Consider the following 25,628-nt stretch of genomic DNA (forward strand, 5'->3'; position numbering starts at 1 on the left):
AGAAAGCATAAGACAAATTTCAGCTTGCTTCTGAGCAGTGAATTTCACCGATTCTCATTACATGTCCTATTACAAATAAATGGCACAATTCAGGAGGAACCAGATTCCTGTTCCAGCACAGCTGGATCCAGATGAATCAGGAAAGTAAACAGAAAAAAGGCAAAAATGAGAAAGGTTTAATATTACAATAACTTTATAAGCTTGAGAACTGATGTGGCAGGCTGCTTTCAGTAATTTCCAGAGGGAGTGCTTATCCACAACTACAACCCAAACTAATCCAGAAGTTGGCCACTCAGAGCTGTAAGGAGAACTGCTGCAACTGAAGGCAGTTTACTCAATCACCTGGAGAGCTCTCTTTGGCTTCCAAACATAAATTGAAGTCTACCTCTAATTTTCTACCTTGATTTCTCAATACCTCGCTCTTTTTTTTTTTTCCTCCTTTCTCATCACTGCTTAGTAGTCTGGATTCCCTAGTGAGATACTGTGCAGACTGCCAGGACTACGCCAGACACTGAAAAGCAGGCAATGTCTGTTCAACAACTTCAAATCACTTTCCGTGTGAGGCAGCCCCTGCCCCCAGCAGCCTTTGTTAGAGCAAGAAGTATTTGTTGCAGTCAGCCTTTTCTGTTGCTCTTCTCACCCTTTTATTCCCTGTAACTATATATTGTAAATCACCTTTTCTTCTAGTTAAATGTTTTATGCAAACGTATCACCCTCTGCAAAGCCAGTAAACAGCAACTCTTAGAGAGATGGACTTTCTTCCAGAGTCATGTCAAGAGTGGAGTCTGGGCAGCAAGCAGTGTGAAGATCACTTCATCCCCAGGGCTGTTAGGTCTCTGAGACATTCTGGAGAATGAACCAGACACTTTGTATTCATCTTTGAACTGCATGTTTTTTAAATTCTATTACAACCCTATTTCCTACCTGCTCACCCCTTTATTTTCTAACAACATGGAGAAACAAGTAGAACTGGGACAGCCTTTATTCAGACTTCTGCAGGATCACTTACTGAACCTAATGGTCTGCATTTTAAGCCACTAACTATAAGAGTCTACCTGCTGGTGATAAACCAGTTGATCCCTACAGTCTTTATGGAAATCCTAACAGAGGCACCAAGAGACAGCTTGGAAGAAGCTTCTGCTGTTTGCACTATTTCACTTTAGTCACCTTTGGATTTGGGCACAAGGCTCTTGCTTTTTCTCTGTGTACTACATTCATTTCTCATATACAGCCATCCTGATTACATTCAGGTTATTTAACATCAGAAGTGCCTTGTAAGCAAAAGTGGTCATCTTCTTAATAGGAAACAAACATATTTTGAAATCTCCAGATCCAAATCAAGTTAGCAGAAGTATTAAATCAGCCCTCTGAGAGCTGGCTCAGCTCTTCAGCCTCTATGGAGCCCTGTACCAAGCTCAATGATGGTCTAGCCAGTGCAGCTGCTCATGGTAGACAGTGCACATCCCAGTTTGTAAGTCCATGTTCTTCCCTCTCCATGACCTGCTCTGTACCCTTCATTTCCTAGTGCTCTGCACAATAATTTGGGCCCTAAATCCATGTCTGAATTCTCACTGATCATTTTGCAGTTTTCAGTACACTAGGGGAATCACAATTGCCTGCTGAAGAAACTAAATTTAAAGTAATAAAAAAACCTTTAGTGTCTATTTCTGAACATTGTAATTGTATGCATGGTATTTCTATTCAAACTAGTCAGAGCCTTAGGTTATGGATAGTACCTTTAATTAAAGGACAAATTGTATGCCTTTATTATCAGCATATTTCACAAATCTTATCATGTTTCCACTGACAATAATGACATTCACTTGAGACAACTCAGTGCTGACAGCTGCTCCTCTAAGGTTTTTTTGCGTGTCAACATATAACTGAATTTTCATATCTTAATCATCCCATATTACAGTTAATATTGAACATTCTTGTTGGATTGATGTGTCTGTGGCCTTTGGATATTTGTTATAGAAGTCCCTCCTTCTGCAATGTCATCCCAATGTAACCACAACATAATTCAATTTTATTTTTAAGAGAGATCTCTTTTCCACTGCTTATGAATAGGTCCAGTACAATATGGACACATTTACCACAGAATATCTCTTGCCTGGTTTGAATTTTCAATGGTACAAATTATGCAAGTCAGGCACTCACAACCTGAGTGAAATAGTTATGCTCCTAAATCCAGCAATATTTCTGTGTAAAGGTAGCTGTATCAGCAGGTGCTGCAGATAGGTTCTTATGGTAAAGATATGTCCCATGGCACTTTGGAATTTCACTTCTAAACACCTCCTTTTATTTTTCCCAGCTCTCTTCCAAATTTCAATATCTGTTCAATATTTTTATTGATGATCTGGATGAGGGGATTGAGTCCATGATCAGTAAATTTGCAGACAACACCAATATGGGAGTGGGTGTTGATCTGTTAGAGAGTAGCAGAGCTCTCCAGAAGGACCTTGAAAGGCTGGACAGATGGGCAGAGTCCAGCATGATGGCATTCAACAAGTCCAAGTGCTGGGTGCTTAACTTTGGTCACAACAACCCTATGCAGCACTACAGGCTGTGGCCAGAATGGCTGGAGAGCTGCCAAACAGGAAAGGACCTAGGGTTACTGATTGACAGACAGCTGAACATGAGCCAACAGTGTACCCAGGTGGCCAAGAAGGCCAATGGCATCCTGGCCTGCATCAGAAATAGTGTGGCCAGCAGGAGCAGGGAAGTCATTGTGCCCCTGTACTCAGCACTGGTTAGGCCACACCTTGAGTACTGTGTCCAGCTCTGGGCCCCTCAATTTAAGAAGGACATTGAGACACGAGTGTGTCCAGAGAAGGGCAACGAGGCTGGTGAGAGGCATTGAACACAAGCCCTATGAGGAGAGGCTAAGGGAGCTGGGGCTGCTTTGCCTGGAGAAGAGGAGGCTTGGGGGAGACCTTATTGCTCTCTACTGCTACCTGAATGGAGGTTGTAGCCAGGTGGGGGTTGGTCTCTTCTCCCGGGCAACCAGCACCAGAACAAGAGGACAGAGTCTCAAGCTGCACCAGGAGAAGTTTAGGCTTAAGGTGAGGAGAAAGTTCTTCACAGAAAGAGTTGTTGGCCATTGGAATGGGCTGTCCAGGGAGGTGGTGGAGTGACCGTCCCTGGAGGTGCTCAAGAGGGGATAGGACGTGGCACTTGGTGCCGTGGTTTAGTTAGTCATGAGGTGTTTGGTGACAGGTTGGACTTGATGATCTTTGAGGTCTTTTCCAACATTATTGATTCTATGATTCTATGAAATTACTCTCTTTAGTGTTTCTAATAAAGTATCCCTCTCTTCTCTGGTTGAAATTCTGCCAGAATGCCTGGAACCTAAGAGAAGGGCTCTATTATTTGGTTCATGTGTCCATCAGTCATTTGGAAAATATCTGAGCTGCAGATCTGGATCACCTACGCGTTTGTTCTGAAACATATGTACAAGCCTTCCTTCTCACAATCCCAACCCAGCTTCAGATTGTTTATTTTGAAAATGAGTACTGGAAAGAAAAACCAAATTATTTAATACTTGCAAAAAGCACCCTACAAAAGCTATCTGCCTATATATGTGTGTGTATATGTGTGCATCTATATCTATAGGAAGCAAAGATCTGCATGAAATTTGACAGGCAAGCTGTTCATACTTCAAAGCTTCAAATATTTAACAAACTTCTTGGAAAGTAATGGAGAAATTTGGTGGATGATCTGCAGGAAAAAATTAAAACCCAAACAAACCTGACAAACCTTGGTGAAAAATTTGAAAAGTGAGCTGAACAAACTTTGTGTCAGCCTGAATTTATAGAAAAATGCCTGTTATAGAACTTGGATACGCATTTGCCTGGGCATTTGTTTGAGTACCAATGAAGCTGCTGAATAAAGTGCACATTGGAACTTGTGGACTGGACTCTGGGTTTGAGCTGCAGCAACGTAATCTATTTCCCCAGTAAAACTAATTTTAGACCTGTATTTAGATTCTCAGAATTTGAGTCTACACTTTGCAATTTGATCCTATCGCCCTCCTAATCAGAGGGAGCAAGCGTAGGGTTAGACACAAAATACTGCAGACAAGAAAGACAGGTTTTGGCATTACCCTTTAGAAATGGTGACTCTGGAGTTGTAACACAATAAAAACTAGATTAACACAGAAATTCAATTACTGCTTCATTAAAGTTTTTTCATTAATCTAGAAAACACTTGTAAAATGTTTGAACTTCATTTCCCAGCAACTACAAATCTGAAAAACATCGTTGAGAGGTGAGACTCGATGACATATCATCTCAAAGCTACTCCACCTAAGCCAGGGTTTGGATGTCTTTCTTGCAGCATGGACAGACCAAACAGCAGGCAAATCTAGCATCACCCATGCCAGAACCAAACTGTGTGACCAGCAGCAGAGCTATGGTCCTGGGTAATCCAGATCACCAGCCATGGATCAGCAGCAGCTGCTGAAGCCAGAATTCCCTGATAGCCCTAAGATCAAAACAGCAGCTTCATTTAGTAAAAACACAGTGGCACTGAGTACCTGTTGGCATGTCTGATAGGTGCAAAAATCCCCAGGGCTTTCTGTCCCCAGCTTGCTGCTCCCTGGAGTGTGAGTTACATGCCAGGAAGAGGTTCCCCAGGGTCTTGCCTCCTGCCTGGCTGACTGCTCCCTCTCTGTGAACCCTATGTCCATTCAACAATAGGAAACAAAACCAGGGTTGTGGCTGTTTGCTCGTCTTGAGTCAAACAGGCTATTTCTTTGCAGAAGCCCACAGAAGCCTCACATTATTGGGAATGTACTTTCAGAAAAGCAAGTACACAAATTTGGCACCATGCCTTCCAGATGCCCACAACACCACTGTTCCTGGTTATCATCAGTGGTATAAGTCTGCACTGCATGGCTAGACTCACAGGCTGTCCCTTGGCTCTTTGCAGAGACCCTCTCATGCTCTTGAGGCTCCTTCACAGCAAGCACCTGTGCAGATTTTGACTTTTCCCTAGGTAAAAATCCTAATTCCTGATTCTGTGATGCTCTCTTTTAGACTGCAACACATAACAGACATGAGGCAATTCTGATAAACACTTTTAAAACATGCCATGGCTCTTTTTTTTGCAGGCCTCCACACAATCCAAGCAACTAAGAAAAAGAGGACTGTTACCTCATCTCATACACACAGCAATGAGTCAGGAACAAAGGAAGTTATCTGAAGAGACATAGTTGTCTACACCTGAGCTACTTGACTAGATTCCCTTTGCAACTAAAGGAAATGGGTACTTCCAGATTTGTGTCACCTCATCTAAACATAGGATTATAAAGTAGGTCAGATTAATTTCATCTTGATAGTATTTGCTCATCATGACCAACTAAGAATAAGAGTCAGAGCTCACCAGCAGTACTGACACTTGCTTCTGATCAGGTGAGTCTTAACTCACTCAACCCTTATAACACCAGGCACATCTGGCAAAGCCAGGTACAAAACTCAGAGTCTCAACCCCCGAAGCAGGTTTCTACTTACATGTTCTTTATACCAAGGAAGGATGTTTACCACAAAAGAAATTAGTTTGACTTAGAATTTCACAGCTACATTAAAATTTCTGTTTGCTTACCCAGAAATTAGAACCTCTGACATATCTTTTCAATATATTTGACATGGGTGTATATCTTGCCCTCATTCTGCATTCCTTTCATGGCTTATTTCCCTCCTAACACCATTAATTATGTTTTGGTTTACTGACTCCTAGATCTGTGTGAAAGAATACAGTCAGTAGATTCAGGGAGAATTTCAATAGTTAAAAAAAATAGTTTGCTCCAGTTTAAAACTACATTTCAGATTCATCTACAAAGCAAAGCCCTGGGGTATCAAAGAGACATGAAACTGCTGCAGAAGCAGTTTTACCAGCCAGGTGAAGACGCGGAGCCTACAAGATGGTCTAAATATGGGGCATCTCCATAGACACTGACTGTCAGGTACTGACAGTTTAGGGAGTACCCACTTTTGGGACTGTTGGAGGGTAACAAGCTCTAGAGATCCCCTGGCCTTCAGGTAGCTGAACAGCCCAAATTTGAGCAGATGAGCTGGCAGGTCAGGCAGGTACAATGAAAATCTGCTTGTTTTCTAGGACGCATTCTTCAGAATAGAGCCATCATCACATGGCTCTATTTTATTTTTTTTCCTTTCATAAAAGTGGCTGTAAATTTCCTGCCTTTCAGCATATTCTTCTCAGAACATGATTTGTTTCTAAAATTTTTCTTCTCTGAATAATAACCTGTGTTTTAATAACGCTTTACTGCTATATACCTACCACTACATCTTAAACAATCCCATCACAAACCAGGTGTCCTTTAAAAACAGCCACCAGTTCTTCTAGGTTTGGGAGAGTTTCAGGATCTTCCAACTTGAGTGGAAATGAGTAGAGCTTTTTCAGACATATAGTTTTCTGAACGTGAATAACTGAATTTTGCCTGATTTATCCCTTAACCTACTTATTTTTTGACAAAGTTACAGCTATGCTTCAGTACCCAAAGCATTATGTGTGTGTATGTAGATTGCTCCCCTAAAGCTCATTAGAATAAGCTTGATTTTAATGAAAGAAAAAAAGTTCAAGAATACAAATATTTCAAAGTGAATTTCAAGGGAATAAAAGGATGAGCTTGAAGTTAAATTCAACATGTAGCCAAACTAGGACCCTAGAACAAGCTTCAGGCTGTCAAAATCTGCCAAGCCATCCAGACCTGAATCCCAAAGTACATTTCTGCAGCTTACACCAGCACTTCCTTCCACCTGAGGATCAGAATTTACTCAGAATTCACATTTTGAATCTTCCATTTCCCCATATAGACAATACACAGGTATATGCAGAAGCAACTTCATTTGAGGAGGTGCTTTGGTCCTACCTAATCTTCACAAAACTGAAACCCAAAACAAGAAGGTACCTATACATGGAAGCAAAAGTCAAAGTTTTCAGAGGCCATTAATGCAGCAGGATTTGCATTATTTGTATTTGCCCAGCATAAAGCAGCAGACTGGAAGATCTACTGTCTACTATTTTTTGGTACAAATCCTAGTGGTTAGAATTTTAGAGTAACAGAAGACTTGAAATCAAATCTCTTTTCACTCTAAGCGGTTTTGACAGGTAACACCCACTTCACAGAAGAAAATCAGTTGCCAGGCTACAGGAAGGAGAACTGACCACTCTTCTTTCCCAAGATGAATAGATGCATAGACAGAACAGGCCAGAAGCAGAGCCAGTGAAAGGTGGTACAATGGAAAAAAAAAATGGGTCCAGATTCTCATTTCTCTAGATAATTTTGAAGTTTCATTGACCAAGTGAAATACAGAAACTAAGTGATTACGTTAACTGTAGCTGCATTAAATGTCTGAATTAGAACATATTATTTTAAGATAATATAACTACAAGTGGTAATCTAAGTATAACTGTAACCACGCAGTATGTGTAATTGAAATAGAACACTGTGTTGGCAAAACATTAGACTGTTTCCTAGATCTAAGCTACACAGATCATGTAAGCAGCAATTGTAAAGCTTTTGCTCCTATTGCAGCTTGTAGCGGAGAAGGCAGTCGTATTGAAGTCAGCCCAGATAAATGTTTCTTGGAGAAGGGCATATTGTTCCCAAGTGTCTTGACTAATAAAAGACTCCAAAAATTAGTCTACTAAAGCTGTTGGCAGTACTCACTGGACAAAGGAAACGAACATTTTATCATTTTTTTACGAAGAATTACTTTTATCGTATTTTTAAAAACAAGCAAGGCAATTCACATCACAACACAGTAGTGCTTTTGTCTCTAGGTGATGACATACTCCTGCTCTGTAGGGCCTCAGAGCTCCCACTGGAAAGCAAGAGATAATTCAATATTTGGTTGACTGAGCCAAGGTACAGTCACTTCCAGAGGCAGCAGCTCTGACTGGAACTCTGTTCTGCTGTGCAGCTGGCAAACGTGCTAGAAGACTGAGAAGCTTATAAACTAAATAGATAAGAATAAAAGATGTTCAATATGCAGATAAAAGCTGAGGCAAGAGCAGAATGTTTCACCTGAAATCACATGGTAGGCTTCTAATAAGGCAGGGGAAGGATCCCCAAGTTCATCATTGTAAATCCAAGTAGACTGTTAGGGTGCAGAAGGCACTTTGACCTTCATGATAAAAATTTTGCTTGGATCTCTTGGCTTTATGTTTTACCATCTCTAAAATAAGAAGAAAACAACAATGTCAAAAACCTCCTCTCTCCAAAATCTGTGCCTAGTGCTTTGCTTTGTCAAATAGTGTAACTGAAGTTAACTTAAAAGCAAGGAATAGTTCCTTTATTAAGTGAAAGAATTGTGACAAATTAAGGTTCATGTCTAAGCCTGGGAAGTCTTTTCTCCCAGAGATGTTGAAATGCTGGCATCAGTCCAGAAAAGCAAAATTAAGCCAATGAAGGATCTTGAGAATAAGTGTTATGAGGAGCAGTTGAGAGAGCTGGGATTGTCTAGTCTGAAGAAAAAGAGGCTGAGGGGAGACCTTACTGCTCTCTACAACTGCGTGAAAGAAGGTTGTGGAGAAGTGGATGCTGGTCTCTTCTCATAAGCCGCAGCCAGAGAAGGTTTAGTTTAGACATTTGGTAAGACTTCTATACTGAAAGGGTTATCAAAGCCTGGAACAGACTGCCCAGGAAAATGGTTGAATCACTATGCCTGGATGAATTTGAAAGCTGTCTAGATATGGTTCTTAAGGATATGGTGCAGTAGTGGCCCTGGAAGAGTTAGATAATGGTTGGACTTCATGATCTTGCAGGTCTTTTCCAACCATGGTAATTCTGTTAAATAAGTGGGAAAATGGGGAAAGAGCCATAACTCCAAGTAGAGGCCACTGAGAAGTGGAGTCTCTCAGGATCAGTACTGGGACCAGTCTTGTTTAACATTTTTGTTGAAGACATGGACAGTGGCATTCAGTGCACCCTCAGCAAGTTCCCTGATGACACCAAGCTGTGTTTTGAGGCAGACATGCTGGAGGGAAGGGATGCCATCCTTAGGGACCTTGACAGGCTGGAGAGGTGGGCCCAAGCCAACCTCATGATGTTCAACAAGACCAAGTGCAAGGTCCTGCATCTGGGTCAGGGCAATCCCAGGCACCACTATAGGCTGGGCAGGGACTGGCTTGAGAGCATCCCTGAAGGAAAGGACTTGGGGCTGCTGGTGGATGAGAAGCTCAACATGAGGTACCAGTGTGCACTTGCAGCCCAGACAGCAAATCACATCCTGGGCTGCATCAAGAGAAGTGGGGCCAGCAGGTCGAGGGAGGTGATTCTCCTTCTCTACACCACTCTCATGAGACCCCACCTGGAGTACTGCATCCAGTTCTGCAGTCCCTATTACAAGAAAGATATGGATGTCCTGGAGCGTGTCCAGAGAAGGGTCATGAGGATAATCAGAGAACCTCTACTATGAGGACAGGCTGAGAGAATTGGGGTTGTTCAGTTTGGAGAAGAGAAGGTTCTGAGGAGACCTTATTGTGGCCTTCCTGTATCTCAAGGCGTTAAGAAAGCTGGTGAGGGACTTTTTAGGGTGTTAGGTAGTGATAAGACTAGGGGGAATGGATCCACGCTAGATGAGTGTAGACTTAGATTAGATGCTAGGAAGAGGTTCTTCACCATAAGGGTGGTGAGACACTGGAACAGGTTGCTCAGGGAGGTGGTGGAAGTCCCATCCCTCGATGTTTTTAAGGCCAGTCTGGATGTGGCTCTGGGCAACCTGATCTAGTGGAAAGTGTCCCTGCCCATGACAGGGTGGTGTGAACTCGATGATCCTTGAGGTCCCTTTCAACCCTGACAGTTCTGTGATTCTATGATTCTGCGAACTTTAAAATTACTATAATATTGATTACCAGTCTCCAGATGAAACAAGATAACATGTATAGCATCATTATAACTGGGGATTGGGTGGAAGTTCAATCAAATAAGACAATTTTTTTCTCCACAAAACATATTCAAACTTGGCTTACTGGCAAGGAAATATTTTTGCAAAGTTTATCTAGTCTTGCTGCTCCATTGAGATCTGCTACTTCAGTCACAGTATGTTAAGATAACTCTAAATGAAAGGTCCCATGTGAAACCAAACTCTAGACTGTATTTTGTATTTTAATGAGGATTCTTTCACAAAATATTCCATTATGGCTAATGAGATATTAGCAACAAATGCAATAGAAAGGACAGATGGGAAGATAGTCAACTATCTAAATCAGAAGACTTTCAAAGTACAGTAAACAAATTACTAAGCATACTTCTCTGGCTTAATGCCAACCTGTACTCTAGGGAATCAGTCAAAGGCAGGATCATGAAAAGCTTTTTGGGAGCAGCTAAATTCTACAGCTGTGGTCTTTGTTTTTCTAGTACTTTGCAAGAACAGAAGGGGGAATTACGAAAGCGTCTGTCGTACACTACCCATAAGCTGGAAATGCTTGAAACAGAATTTGATTCTACACGTCAGTATCTTGAAATAGAATTGAGACGTGCTCAGGAGGAACTTGAAAAAGTAACTGAAAAACTGAGAAGGTCAGTAACTCACTTTTTTAAATAAACTGAGTTGTTAGAAATTTACAAGTGTTTGTGTTAAAGATATGGATAAGTAAAAATATATAGTATCAAACATACAACATTTATTATTTATTGGTTACATGTGTTTTCACTTTGAATATCTATTTCACATATTTGAATATATTATTACATACCACATGAAGTTACTTACATGTGATATGTATGATGCATCTGTATCGAAAGTAAATAGAAATATTCCTATATAGGTGCATGCATGACATTGTGTGTAAACACGCACGTAGGTTAGTGTGTTACACATACAAAGGTTATAAACCCACTACATATATATATACACCTATACTATGTGTATACAGATAAATGGCTTTTCATAAGTTTGGCTACTTATTTTCTGTTGTTACTCTCCATTATACTGATACAATTCCTCCACCACTCAAAGCTGAGACTATGTTCAATTCAAATAATATCACATTTCACTTTCTGCAGTAACAAATCTTTTGCTTTTTAGTCCCAAATAGAACAAAATGATACTGAAAACCTGTTAATTAACATTGTTGAAGCTGTGGCACAATGCTATTGCAAATCAGGGGCTCAGTTAATGTTGATGACAAATTATAATAAGTACACACTCCTGACATTCTGATTAAAATGGTTTGTATTCCAGATTTAATTTTATCAGTGATTCTTAATATTCTTTTGTTTGGTTGGTTTTTATTTGTTTTCAAAACTTCTGAACCTACAATTATCCATTTATGCAGTAATGTATTTGCATTTATTGTGGGGGCTTTCCTAAACTGATTGTAGATAATTGAACTGTTTGATTCAGTTCATGGATGAGTAAAAATTAAATTCAGAATAAATCATTCCAGTGCTACACCTGAAGAAATATTTTTCATTCCTTGCAGAAGGCAAAAAGTAAACCAAAACAAAAGCCAGAAACCACCAACAAACTGAGTTAACAAATTGTTTTATCAAACTTTAAACAGAACGAGGCTGTAAGGCCTCAAATAAAGCAACATCCTGATAAGTTAAGCACCCCCCCCAAAATTCATGCTAGAAAGCCTTATATTGTTCATGACAAAGTCTAGCATTCGTACCAAACATCAGGTTAGTAGAACTGACTTTCCAATACTCTAATGGAACATTGTACCACATTATGAAGAAAACTTACATTCAAAATTGTATTTCAGGCAGGTGATTATTCCCTTGAAGACATATCATATTGGAAGACCAAATTATTTTATGAGGCGAGCTTTACAAATGTTTCTATTGAGAATAGCAAGGCATACCACAAGCTGAACAACTAGATTTCTCAACCTGAAGAAAGATAATAACTGAAAAAAAACCCATCTTTCAAAAGCATGTCAGCAACATGTCCCAGAGGAAAATAAGTGTGAGAAAAACAAAGACCTAGAATTAGTTTTAATAATCTGTCTCTTGCACAGGGAGAGAAATTCAACTCTCCTAATAAAGAAGTGTTGCGTAAAAATATCCCACTTGCATACTATAAAATATTTCTGTTATTAAACTTCCATTATGGTTAAGTGTAGAATTTTTCAAAGAGGATGAATGACCATCCTTTTCTACTCCTTTCTGAAAGTCTTTATTGTCTTAATTTTTCCAGAATTGCCTGCGGTGCTGCTAGACCTTACTTCTCTTACACAAGCAGGAGGTCAGTTACATGTCTCAGTGGTCAGCTTTAGGATCTCTCTATAAACACTTAGAGGTGGCTTTTTTTCTTTAAGCTTGGTGGAAGTGAGACCAGGACAGTGATGAGTAAATTTGAAAAATAATAAGGGTAAAGCATAGGTTCAGCGTAGAAAAGTGACTGAAAAGAGACAGAGGATTTTATATACCTTACAGTAATCCCTATGATTGGCCTGGCTTTTTAGAATAAACTTGAAAAAATATTCAATTACCAGCCTTGAAACCGAAATTAATCCCCAGAAGTCATACTGGGTTTCCTGCTTTAGACTCTATTGTGGGTGTCAACTTGGCGAGGTCCTCATCCCAGCTTTTACCAGAAAGTTATTTTAAGACACAAGAAAAAAGCCCATACAAACATATATTTAAGACTGATATTAGCACACACAAAATTGTTTCACCAAAGACATTTCACAGTCTGAAGGGGTACTCTGAACAGGAACCCTGTGGCTGTATTAGTTAAGGCGCTCCATGTAACTTGTGACAGCAGTGAGGGAAAAGAGGTTCTTAGAACAAGTTAGTGTTTTAACAGACACCTCGAAGCTAAACTATACTCTTGGTGAAGTTCCTTTTCAGTGATGATCTGCAGTCTTACGAGTGTGTTGTCTGCTGAGTTAGAGCATAGGCATGTAGTGTTTGACAAGATCAGAATAGATCATCATCTAATAGATCATCATCTGATTCGGTCAAGACTCTAAACATTGACTTAATGTATGCACGTATATGTACCAAGAGTCCCATGGGCTTTCACCTAATAATATGAACAACACAAAAAGCTATCAAAAATGATAATAAGTTATAGATTCACAGGAGTTTGTTCTTAAAACAGTTTCACAGGTTAGAGAAGCTGATTTACAACATTAAAATGTTTCATACGTCACAAGATTCAGGTTATCCAGGCTTTTCTGCGAGCAGGTTTAAGTTACCGTTTGCCCATGTGATCATTTTCAAACTGAAATAATTTTCCCTAGTTCTCCTCTATTTACAGTGTTGCCCAAAGACTGATTTGATTGCTTTGCTCCTCTTTTGTATTTTAACACTTTCTCCCATATATTTCTGGGTCTATTTCTCTCCTTGCAACCCACTCTTGCTGACACCTCTTTTGGCACAGTGGATTTCCATTTTGGGTTAATCTGTATATTTGCATGCATATGCGCTTTTGTGTATGTGCACATGCCTGTGCTAATTTTGACTACCTTTGCAAAATGTTCTCAATAGAAACACTTTCTGAGGCTCAGTATACAACTTATTATGGATTTTTTAATTATTTTTAGATTTGATTTGATTGGGAAGTGGTTAATTTTATCAGTGAAAAATGAATGTGTTACAGAACTAGGGTTTATGGGTTGCTTTCACCTAACCATAGATCAGGGGAAAATTTGATGGGCAAAGACAAAAGAAGTTACAGAAAAAGATACAGACTGTAATAAGATCATGCAAAACTCCTCTACCAGCTACAGTATGGAAGTGTGGCCAACAAAGAGCATCATATTAATGGTAACCAATCTTCCAATTACCCACATCAAGAGAAAGACAGTGTTGACAGAAGCTGATGAGCAAACCCCATGATGTCTTGCCACCATCATAAGCCAGATGAAAAGTTCTGAACCAATATTTTTTAATCCTTTCAGGAATTTATGCAGATGCTTTTGAACTCATACAGACTTTTAGGAAATTGTAGGTGCTAAAAGTTCACACTGATTTTACTCCATCTGCAGCTGAGCCACAAGATGCCTAGGTGCAAAGCATGTTTGGCCTGTTCTGGTTTGCCTTACTAGACAAAAATGGCAGATCATGACAGGCAAGGTACTGGGGCACTGCAGGTCTCAGTGAGAGGCCCTATATTTTACTATATCCTTCTTTACTGTGCTACAGCGTGCAACATTACCAGCAAAACTGTGTTAGTACTGAGTAACTGCCTGCAGGCAAAGCCAGTTTAAGCCTCATTGCTTCTACTGATTTACCAATATAATCTTTGCCTTCTCCTTTTCAATGAAAATCTGGGTACAGGGTACCCTAAGATTTCTCTCTGTTGTGTTGATTCTGAATAAATAGCAGTGAAAATCCCCAGTACACCTAGAGCTTCATAAATAAATGTCTAAGCAGAGGCTTAGAAGTAATGCTGCATCTAACAAGAGTATGCACAAAGCAGAGATCTGTAAACTTCAGTGAGTCCTTTAAGTCACCTGGACATTTACACAATGGCACTGTGAGAAGAGGTGACTAATGGTTGTGCTGTGGGTTAGTACAAGGCTCATAGATTTTCAGCCCATTTGGGTCACCACCTTAGAAAACATCTTTTACCATGGATTCTCCTTACAGGGAGGAATCTCTGCTCAATAGCTCTGTAAAATGTATACAACACTGTTACTGCCCCCGCAAGCTCACAATGTACATTTGAAATGGCTGCCCTGAGTCTGGGCTGTCTCTCTCTACCTCTGGGAGACTCAGCCATGGGGATGTCATTATTTATGCCCGCACAGTAGCCGTCCCTGGCACAGAACTCTCCTCCTGGGTCTGTGTGACAGATGTTACAGTATTAGTGGGAGCCCCAGCAGGAGCTCTACATGCATCAGAGTGGGCACCACTGGCCTGTCCTTGAACACAGAATTTTGATCATTTATCTAGGAAGATAATCTCCATGTCAATAGAAGCAGGGAGAGACACTTCACTGCTAGGAATGGTTGACCTGGACCTCTTGATTCATAGCCATAACATGGTTCAAAGAGAGGTCTTCATTCTAATTTCAACAACCTCTGGTAATAACACAGTAAGACAAAAAGTCCCTTCCTGATCATCACAAAAACTAAATCCAGATCCAGGCTTCTCAGAGGAAGTGGCTTTTTGTGGAATTAACATATATTACATCTGAGTTCACTCTTACAACAAACACACCTGCCCATTACCTAAAATCAACTGACCACTGAAAAAACTTCAACCTATTGACCCAAGATTCCCAGTAGAAACATATAGATGTATTCAGACAAACCTTTCCCAACTGAACTTCTAACATTTGCTTTACAAATGTTATACATCCTGCTGAGGTAATACATGCAAACAAGAACAAATAACTACCCACTTTATCTTCTGTGAAAAGGAGGGCAGTGCTACTACAAAAATTGTTTTTTTCCCACAGGCTCCTCCTTACAATGTCAAGGTTAACATATAAGCTGTCTAAAGGTGTATCGCTCTGGAATAATCAGGGAAGTCTCATTTTGTGAATCCATTCAGCCCCTTGGTGCAGACAAAAACAAATACCCACCTTTTCCTGGCTAGAGCTATCTTAATGTATTTCCTGAAGAGGATGTGTTTAGCTCTTGAGAATAACCTTGAACTTGTGTACAAAAAAGAAGAAATATTCTCCTTTAAGTCATGTTATAATGCTCATGTGTTGGTTTTGTTACAGTCATGCTGCAATTCCCCATATTGAGAGCTCCATATATTCTCTTTTCAAGCTTTCTATCTGACATAGTATTCGTCAGACTAATGCAAATCTACAGTCTCTTTGTGCGAGTTCCCATGCTGCAATGCATGTCTGCATAGAAGTGCAGAACAGCAAACATCTTTTCACTTCTTGATGAAATTTGCCATTCAATATAGTAAACAAACATGGCAAAGAAGGTTTGCTTGGGCAGGAGGTGGTACTTACGTTCCAAGGGCAGCCACTGACGTGTGAGAGGAGTGATAAGAAAATAGATTTCAAGTAGTGCAAGTCATGGTTTTTCACTGATATGGAAATTACAGGTTAAAAAAAAAAACATGAAAAGCAATATGCTCAATTATATGATAACGTCTCTGTTTTAGGATACAAAACAATTACCTAGCCTTACAAAGAATTAATCAGGATCTGGAAGATAAACTTTACAGAATGGTAAGTTATAATAAATTACATTTATTTATTTATTTATTTATTTCGATTAAATGTGTTTTTATGGTTCTTAAGTCATAGGAGAAATTAATATGTAGCCATAACAAAAAGAAACAAACCCCAAAAAAATCATGTTTCAAATGTAGAAATACAGTTTGCTTTAAAAAATTATGGCTTTATCTGTCTCATGACCAAGAGCTCAAGCTGTGTATGACGGCATAACTCCAATTTAAATGGAGATGACACTGGCTGATGATCTGGCTGAGGAATTTGTACCTTTAATATAATTCTGGTTAATTTAGTTAATAAATTCATGGGTTTAAAATATGTTTTCATTAAGTAAAAAATTTAAATAAGGTAATCCAGGGTTTTCTCATGCTACTTAGATACTTTCACTCAGGTTTTAACAGACTGTGGATGATCTGAGTTTTATTTGCTGTTATAACTATCAAGCTCAGTGTATTACTTTCCAGTGTACAAGTGTCTGCCACTGCAATGTCAATGTCACTGTCACAGGCCAATTAGAAACTGAGGAAAACAACCATTCAGAGGCTTCACACACTATTCATTCAAAACAGTTTGTTATTAAAAAGAGATAGCAATGCCTTTAGTGCCCTGGCTCATTGCTAATGCTGCTGGGACGTCATATTCACTGTAAGGAGAAAAATTACAGGGAAAAGTATAAAGAGGAAAACTGACAGTTAAAATTTTCCATAGATCTTCAAGTCATGAGGACAGCTTGAGCTGTTTCCTGCTCCTTCTTCCCAACTCCACAGCTAGCATGACCCTTGCAAGCACAGTACACATGCATAGAAACACTGTTTATAGGTCCAGACAGAGTCCTGATGTACAGCTATAAGTGTGCTAGGATAAGCTCACATATTACGCAAACCTAGATGCAACATTTGCATGGGTGGGCAGCTTAGAATGAGGGGAAGAGATTGTGTTTTGAAAGTAAATAGCGACTATGGCAACATGCTGGAAAGACTCCAGCTTTTACCAAGAAATGGGAAGCACGTTTTTTAAATTGCCCTCATTCTTATCTCAGGAGTCTGTTTAAATAGCTGGCAATGAATAGGGTACTGATGCTTTTTTTAACTGACTAACAACAGGGCAGCAAAGTTACAGCTGGGTTATAGTTCATGTTTGTCATAAATATATGTATAAACACTGTACAAGCATCAATAACATTTGATCTCAGTTATTGCTTTTTAGTTTCTCCACTTCTCCTTTGTTGTGTTATTTTTCCTTTCACTTAAATCACTTCAGGATTTTGTCTCCTTCTGTGGCCTAATATTTATATATATATGCACTACAAAAGATAAATAAAATAGGGGCATTCTGACTGGTAAATGAAATTAAAATATTAGAAACAGAGAAAAAAGAATTCCCCCAAAAAAATCCATGCTTTTTTATCAGGCTTTTCAGATCAAACCAAAGAGTATTTAAACTGCTGTTCCAGCATCCACTTAAAACCCTGAGAAATTATTTCAGAGCAGAGCACATAACGAAGAAAGACTGCTTCCATGGAACACTGTACCTTTTTTTATCCCACTAATATGATAGTCATTGAAGGTAGCTTTAGTGGCTTGAAGAAGATCAAGCAGGCTCTGTGCACCACTTGACTCCAGATTGCTTTGTCTTCTGAAGCATTGAAATTGAAGACAAAACAAAACTAAAACTATGTCAAATAGAAACTGTGTTGAAAGCAATATGATGAGGAAATTAGTAGCATATTTGATTTAGGTAAGTCAAGCCATTTGATTTTCAGGCTATTCCAAAACCCCTCTGTTAAATAAAAGAAAAACACAACAACAACAAAACAGCCAAACAACAAAACAGACACATAAAATAACCCCAGTCCTCAATTAAAAGACTTGATTAAGTAACAGCTGGTCTGGTTCATTAACAGGTTATGGTGGAGTGGGTTCTTGCATACTTTTCTCTCGCTTTCCTGCTTAGGAGGAAGAGATGTGTTTACGTTTGTCCAGTTTAGTCACTTTAAAATTTCAAAATCAAAAGCCTTTGATTTCTCTACTCTTATACAAATCCAAACCATATGTTTACTTTCTTCCTACCTCCCCAAACCCATCTTTCTATATACACATATATATGTGTATGTAGACATACATATACACAGTCAGTTACACAAGTTTTGACCATTTCATGTGTCCAAATGCAATAAGGAAAATAAGAATTCTGGGGCAGTGGTCCCTTGCTCCCCCTACCTGCAGATGACCTGGGAGGCTCCCATGAGGCCACATTCTCTCTGCACTTACGGGTGACCTACAACTCCCTCTCTTCCAGTGACCTGCCCCAGCTCATCACAGTCAATGTAGGACTCCACCTTGGCCTCCCTCTTCTAATATTTTTGAGTATCCTGAATGTTAAAGCCTTTCATGCCTACTATTGGTATAAGAGATATAAAAAACAATCAATTCATCAGCAGCCACAGAACAGAAGCTAAAGTAGCAGGTATTTTTCTTTTAGGCTCTGATTTCTTTTCAGTTATAATCTATAAAATATTTTCAAGTATTTGAAAGCACACTCCTAATCACAGCAAATGGTATCCTGTTTAAACCTCTGCGATATCAGAACCCAAAACAAAAGTATAAAACAGAAACTAAGGTGTCTGTATTGGGTAAGAGCTAAAAATACAATTCTGTAATCAATGAAAAGTGTTGTGTATTAAACAGGGCAAGGCCAAAGAAACAGCACAGCAACAGGAGATGTAGCACAGAACTAAAATTCTACTACCAGTACTCATAAAACCCTTCCTCTTCTTAGGTCTCCTATTCAGGGTCTTTAACTGGAGATTTATTTCATCTTTTAAGCACTGGCTAAGTAGCTGAATGCACAGGCTATCTTCTTAAATAATTAACTTTTTAACTCTTTTTTTCCTTTAAGATGTGGGAAAAGACTAAGCAGAGCCCTCAATTTTTGCACTGCCATAACACTGTTCAATTAAAGAACTTTTAATAATATATAGTTCCATTTGTCACCACTAGTCTTTATTTTTCCTTATGCTTGTCTGAGTTTCCTGAGGATGGTCTGCCACGGTCTTGTTCCTCACAAACAGTAATCCCAAATAGATTGTGGAAGTCATCCCAGCCACATGTTAAGAAATCTTTTATATGATCTTAATCCAACTGTATCATACATATGATCCTCACTGGATTTAAGCAACAAAATTTTAGAAAGTTTCCAAAGTTTTAAGGCTGTCAGTTGCAATTAGTTCTGTAATTCTATCTTTAAAGCTATAAGCCAGATATTTAATGGTATATATATTCAGGAAGAACGAATACCTAACAATAGCTGCTTAATAAACCTACCTGCTAATGAAAAGCACACCCATTTCTCCTCCTCCATCTGTATTTTGAATGTTCTTAAAAACTTGATCACAGAAATCTAGCTACAGTTATTCTCCAGAAATACCCTAAAATAAGTCTTTTGCAACAAGAAAGAGTTTGACAGACTGCTCCAGGGTATAAGCTCTCTTCTCATGCAACATCCATCAAGAAGCCAGAATGTAAGCCTCTGTTCTATCTAAAATGCATGCTGTATTTCTCTAATACAAAGACACACAGGCAGCATGGAAGGTAGATATGCAAAGTGACATCCTTCTGGTAAAGAACAGAGTCCTCTGATGACCATGGAAACCGGCAGATAGGTCAACATAGCCATTCTGCAGATCCTTAGTCCACTATACCGCTTGGTTTACCAACCCATATCGCTCAAGCCTTCTGCCGAACCAACAGCTGTCATTCTTCAAAGTGCCATCCTCAGTCCTATTGGTATTAAGGAAATAAATTGCTTTCTCCTCCCTCAGTTCCCATTCAGGACCTTTCAGGAGCACAGCCAATATCGAATTCTTTCAGACATCAGGAATGTGATTGGACTACTATGGTCTGGTGTGCAGGAGGTGCTGGATACTGGCTCCACCAGCCCTGCAAACCTTCCTTGCAGCAGCCCCAGTCACTGGGGCTTTGGCTTCTCCTCTGCATCATCCCTCTGCACACAGAGCATTACACGTTTTATCACCTGTCAAGATGAAAACCATTACATCACATTAATACCTGATTTTTCATTTTCATTAAGGCAGGCTAGGGGGGATGTGACTCAGCTATAAATTTGGAAGGAATGATTATATAAACCAGCTATAAAGAGGAATTTATGTTAAGGACAATCAGGTCTGAAATGCTGCACTGATTTTTATCCTGTTTCTTCCTCTGCCTATGAGCTGGAAGAGGACTGAGAGGTACAGAGAATATTTTATGCTCTATGTTATTATGAGGTACTTATCCAGCTCTTGAATATCTGGGGCTTTACAGTCTGCTGGCCATAATATACACCTAAGCATCTCCAGCTGGGGAAATCCAAAGATGAATTAAATATGAGCCGGGCAATTTTAAGTGGTGCTCCAAGATTTTGTGTCATGGGAATCTTATTTTAAAGGAAGTGGCCTCCTGGGTGTCCAGGCTAGGAAAGTAAAGAATATAGAAAGTGGCAAATAATACAAAGAACAATTTTAGTTAAGCTGGCAAGCCCAGCACTTTGGCTTTGGAATTTAAACAACTCACTAGATTGCACCTGAGACTCCTATGACAGCTATCAGTCACTCCCCAGTATGGTTTAAATCAATAAGGGCAAGATGAAGGCAATGGGAAAAAAAAGCCTATTTCTAGCACAAACCTAAGGAAGGCAGAAGCGCAGCATATTTAGGCTCCTGCATGGAGCACAACAGCTTTGACAGTGACTTTGAATTGAGTGATTTAAAGCACATCTTTTAAATTTTCTTTCCTTTATGAAGATTAACTTGTTTCTTCTTCCCCCCTCCCCTGTCCATACTCTGTGCCCCATGAAAATCAAGTAGAGATGACCTAAATATATTTAAAAGGATTTGCATCCCGAAGACATGAAAAGTTTAGAGTCAGCTCAACCTGGCAGGCTCATTTGCTCATATTCAGTGAAGACAGCTGTGAATTTCAAGAGAAATTCATACGAGTTGGTTAGTTAAGAGAGAAGGTCCATGTTTTGTGGACTAAAACAGCTGAAAGCCAGCGTTTCTAAGGAAGGAAGTGGCCATAAATGTCACAGAGACAAGTCACTTATAAAAATAGGAGTTGAGAAAACGCATGTCTAAAGGGACTTTAGGCTTCATCTTTTCATGTTTACAGAAGTTTTGTGCTAATAGGACAAACAGAGCCAGCCTTTTAAACCTACACACACTAACACCTGTAGCAACTACAGAGGTTTAGACTGAATATATGTATTTGTTTTGCAGTAAAATAAATGAATCCTCCTGGGTAAGCTGGGAGCATGACTCCACCTTGCAGAAGCACACAGGCTTTAAGACCACCTCATTCCTTTCTCTCTGTCTGAACAGAGATTCATTTCTCATTATTATTCCAATGGACAAGCATACACTCTGCTGGATCAAACACTGGCTGGCTCAATGAGCCCAGAGAACGGTAGTGGATGGACTTACATTCACTTGGTGGCTGGTCACAAGTGGTGTTCCCCAGGGCTTAGTGCTGGGCTGCTCCTGTTAATACCTTTGTTAATGATCTTGATGTGGAGACTGAGTGTACCCTCGGTAAATGTGGCTCCAAGTTAGGTGGGAGTATTGATCTGCTGGAGGGTAGGAAGGCTCTTCAGAGGGACCTGGAGAGACTGGATCAATGGGCTGAGGCAATCATATGGGCTTCAACAAGGCCAAGCGTCAACTCCTGCACTTGGGCCACAACAACCCTGTGCAATGCTACAGGCTTGAGACTGAGTGGCTGAAAAGCTGTTCCACAGAAAAGGACCTGGGGGTGTTGATAGGCAGACAGATGAATATCTGCTGCTCGGGTGGCCAAGGTGGCCAACAGCACATGTGGGCCTCCATCAGGAACAGTGTGGCCTGTAGGAGCAGAAAAGTGTTGTCCCACACTACTCAGCACTGGTGAGGCCCCACCTTGAGTACTGTGTTCACTTTTGGGCACTGCAATATAAGAGAGACATTAAAGTGCTGGAGTCCCAGAATCACCAAGGTTGGAAGAGACCTCAAAGATCATCAAGTCCAACCTGTCACCACAGACCCCATGACTAAAACATGGCATCAAGTGCCACATCCAATCCCCTCTTGAACATCTCCAGGGATGGTGACTCCACCACCTCCCTGGGCAGCGCATTCCAATGACGAACGACTTTCTCAGTGAAGAACTTTCTCCTCACCTCAAGCCTAAACTTCCCCTGGTGCAGCTTGAGACTGAGACTGTGAGGAAGGATGTTGACTTGCTGGAATGAGTCCAGAGAAGAGCAACAAAGTTGGTGAGGGGTTTGGAACATAAGCCCTACGAGGAGAGGCTGAGGGAGCTGGGGTTGCTTAGCCTGGAGAAGAGGAGACTCAGGGGTGACCTTATTACTCTCTACAACTACCTGAAGGGAGGTTGTTGACAGACGGATGTTGGTCTCTTCTCCCAGGCGGCCAGTACCAGAACAAGAGGACACAGTCTCAGGCTGCGCCAGGGGAGGTTCAGGCTGGATGTTAGGAAAAAGTTCTATACAGAAAGAGTGATTGCCCATTGGAATGGGCTGCCTGGGGAGGTGGTGGAGTCGCCATCACTGGAGGTTTTCAGGAGAAGACTTGATGGGGTGCTTGGTGCCGTGGGTTAGTTGTTTGGGTGGTGTTGGATTGGTTGATGGGTTGGACACGATGATCTTGAAGGTCTCTTCCAACCTGGTTTATTCTATGTATTCTATGTATTCTATGTGTCCTCTTGTTCTGGTGCTGGTTGCTTGAGAGAGGAGACCAACCCCCTCCTGGCTACAACCACCCTTCAGGTAGTTGTAGACAGCAGTAAGGTCTCCCCTGAGCCTCCTCTTCTCCAGGCTAAACAATCCCAGCTCCCTCAGCCTCTCCTCATAGGGCTTGTGCTCAAGGCCTCTCACCAGCCTTGTTGACCTTCTCTGGACACGTTCAAGTGTCTCAATGTTCTTCTTAAACTGAGGGCCCCAGAACTGGACACAGTACTCAAGGTGTGGCCTAACCAGTGCTGAGTACAGGGGCACAATGACTTCCCTGTTCCTGCTGGCCACGCTATTTCTGATGCAGGCCAGGATGCCATTGGTCTTCTTGGCCACCTGGGTACACTGCTGGCTCATGTTCAGCTGTCTGTCAATCAGCACCCCCAGGTCCCTTTCTGTTTGGCAGCTCTCCAGCCACTCTGACCCCAGCCTGTAGCTCTGCATGGGGTTGTTGTGGCCAAAGTACAGTACAGAAAAGGGTAACAAAGCTAATGAAGGGTCTTGAGAAAACATCTTATGAGAAGTGGCTAAGGGAGCTGACTTTGTTTAGTCTGAAGACAAGAAGGCTGAGAGAAAAACTTATAACCCTCAACAACTGCCTGAAAGGAGTGCTGGTACGGGTCTCTTCTCATAAGTCACAACTGATAGGACAAGAGGAAATGGAATCAAGTTATACCAGGGGAGGTTTAGGTTAGACATTCGGTAAAACTTCTGTACTGAAAGGGTTATCAAAGACTGGAATAGATTGCGCGGGGGAGTGTCTGAATTACCATCCCTGGATGTAATTAGAAGTTGTCAGGATATGGTGCTCAGGAGTATTGTGTAGTACTGGCCCTGGTAAAGTTAGTTTTCCAACCATAGTGATTCTGTGATACAAAAACACAATTACTTTTGTGGAGATGAAGAAAGACTGATTTTTATATTGTCCTGTTCTAATTGCATCCCTTGTGCTCACAAAATAGTACTACAGGTGCATAGCATCATAAGCATCATAAGATCTTTGGTCAATTTTATTATCACAAGTGGCCTATACCCCCAGCAGAGTTCTCTTTGCTCACTAGAGATATTATAATATATAATCTTGTAATTTTTTTTTCTCTTTTACTTTTTTCTTTTGGTCCAGAAACAAACATCTCTTCTTTCAACCTACTGTCACTAATATAACCTTAGAAGATTACAGTGACTTCAGAAAATTAGCAACAACCAATGTCATCTCTATTCCCTCCAGCTATAATTTATTTAGCATTTTATTATCCAGCAGGGCTCTGCCCTGGCAAGGTGTACTATTGATTTGAAATGTGGGAGATGATAGGTGCACAGAATGACTGTAAGTACATTTTGTCAACTTTATCTAAATTTGCAGCAGAAAGAGCACAGGCTGTGAAGCTGACTAGTCAGCTCAGAGTGGTTTTTAATAAGATGATAGGTAAGATGTTTTTTGAAGGATAATTGCAATGCTGGAAGAGATTAAGGAGCAGACAAAACCAACCCTACGGCTTCCAATAAGTTGGTCCTGCTAGCAGTGAGGTTAAGTAATGAACTGATCATGTTCATTTACAAAGAGCAGATCCTCAGTGCTGCTGATTCATGAAGAACCAGTCCTAAGTCTGCAGGGTAAAACAGTTAAGAATTGGAAAGCAATCTTTTGCCACATAAGTTCCTGGATTAAAATCCAGAGCTCTTGAAAAAGAGCAGCCAGGTAACTGATGCTTAGAGTAGCAATTAGAATGTGCAGTGATACCTTGTTCACCCATATTTTACATCAAACAGTATATCTAAGCAGAATCCAGGATCCTTCCTCAGTCTACAATGAGGTTTGTTTGTGCTCACTGGATCTAGATGAAGTATTGCTTTTTAGAGCTTACATTTTCTACTCAGTTTTCCATCCCAAAAGAGCAGAATAAGAGGCAACAGGTGCCTTTACCCTGAGCTCATATTACACACAGGTCATTCATTGAGCTGAAAATATCAGGAATATTTCAAGATGACATTGTGGCAAGAATACCTTCAGCAGGAGGTACAAACATAAGCAGTTTTTATAATAATGTCTTTTTAAACAGTTTGTGCTGTGTAGGTTGGCCTTACTTCAGATAAGGAACAAACCCCTTCAGTGGTAAGACATGAACTGACATATCCTGCTCAGAAAGGCAATATGCCTGTTGACCTCAGTCAATGTGTCCTTGCCTCCATGAGTAAACATTAAGCACCAACACTAGTATATTTATACTGGGAAGACAAATAACCATGCATATGTTTTGCAAAGCACTTGCAAAGAAAAGCATGCCTTTACTTCACAGACAGCACATTGACAGCACTTTGCTACGTGGCAGTTTAGGCTGGGTGCCTCCTGCTACTGCCACCTAAGTTACATATCTGGTGTCCCGAATGTCCAACCCAGTAAGGTGGACAAAGGAAACAGTATTTCTACCCATAAATCCTGTGCCCTATACATTTGTCTGCAAAGTCTTTCTCTTCCACTTTCTTCCCTCTCTGCTCCCATGGGAGATGCTCCCTATTGGGTACTGGTGGGGGAGTATCTCAAGGCCTCCGAGGCCAGGCTAGGCCTAATGCCAGGAGGAGAAGGCAGAGGAGCAGTCTCAGAGCTGGCCAGCCTGAGACTAGCCTAGTGGGGGGGCGAGGGGGAAGAAAGAACCTTGGGGTTTGGGGTACACCCTCAGGTGCGGAGAAGGGAAGCGTTGGGGGCCTTTGGGTGTGGTG

General features: G+C 40.6%; 1 protein-coding gene across 1 annotated transcript in view; it reads left to right on the forward strand.

Annotated features, from left to right (window-relative positions):
* BEGAIN (brain enriched guanylate kinase associated) overlaps positions 1 to 25,628 on the forward strand; it is a 153,140-nt gene that overhangs the window by 80,977 nt on the left and 46,535 nt on the right. Inside the window, exons 4-5 of the mRNA XM_054161839.1 lie at positions 10,385 to 10,546; positions 16,055 to 16,121. Coding sequence (XP_054017814.1) covers positions 10,385 to 10,546; positions 16,055 to 16,121 — 229 coding nt within the window. The remainder of the gene's footprint in view (positions 1 to 10,384; positions 10,547 to 16,054; positions 16,122 to 25,628) is intronic.

Source organism: Dryobates pubescens, chromosome 5 (genome assembly GCF_014839835.1).
Source record: "Dryobates pubescens isolate bDryPub1 chromosome 5, bDryPub1.pri, whole genome shotgun sequence".
In the NCBI taxonomy this organism is placed as follows: Eukaryota; Metazoa; Chordata; class Aves; order Piciformes; family Picidae; genus Dryobates; species Dryobates pubescens.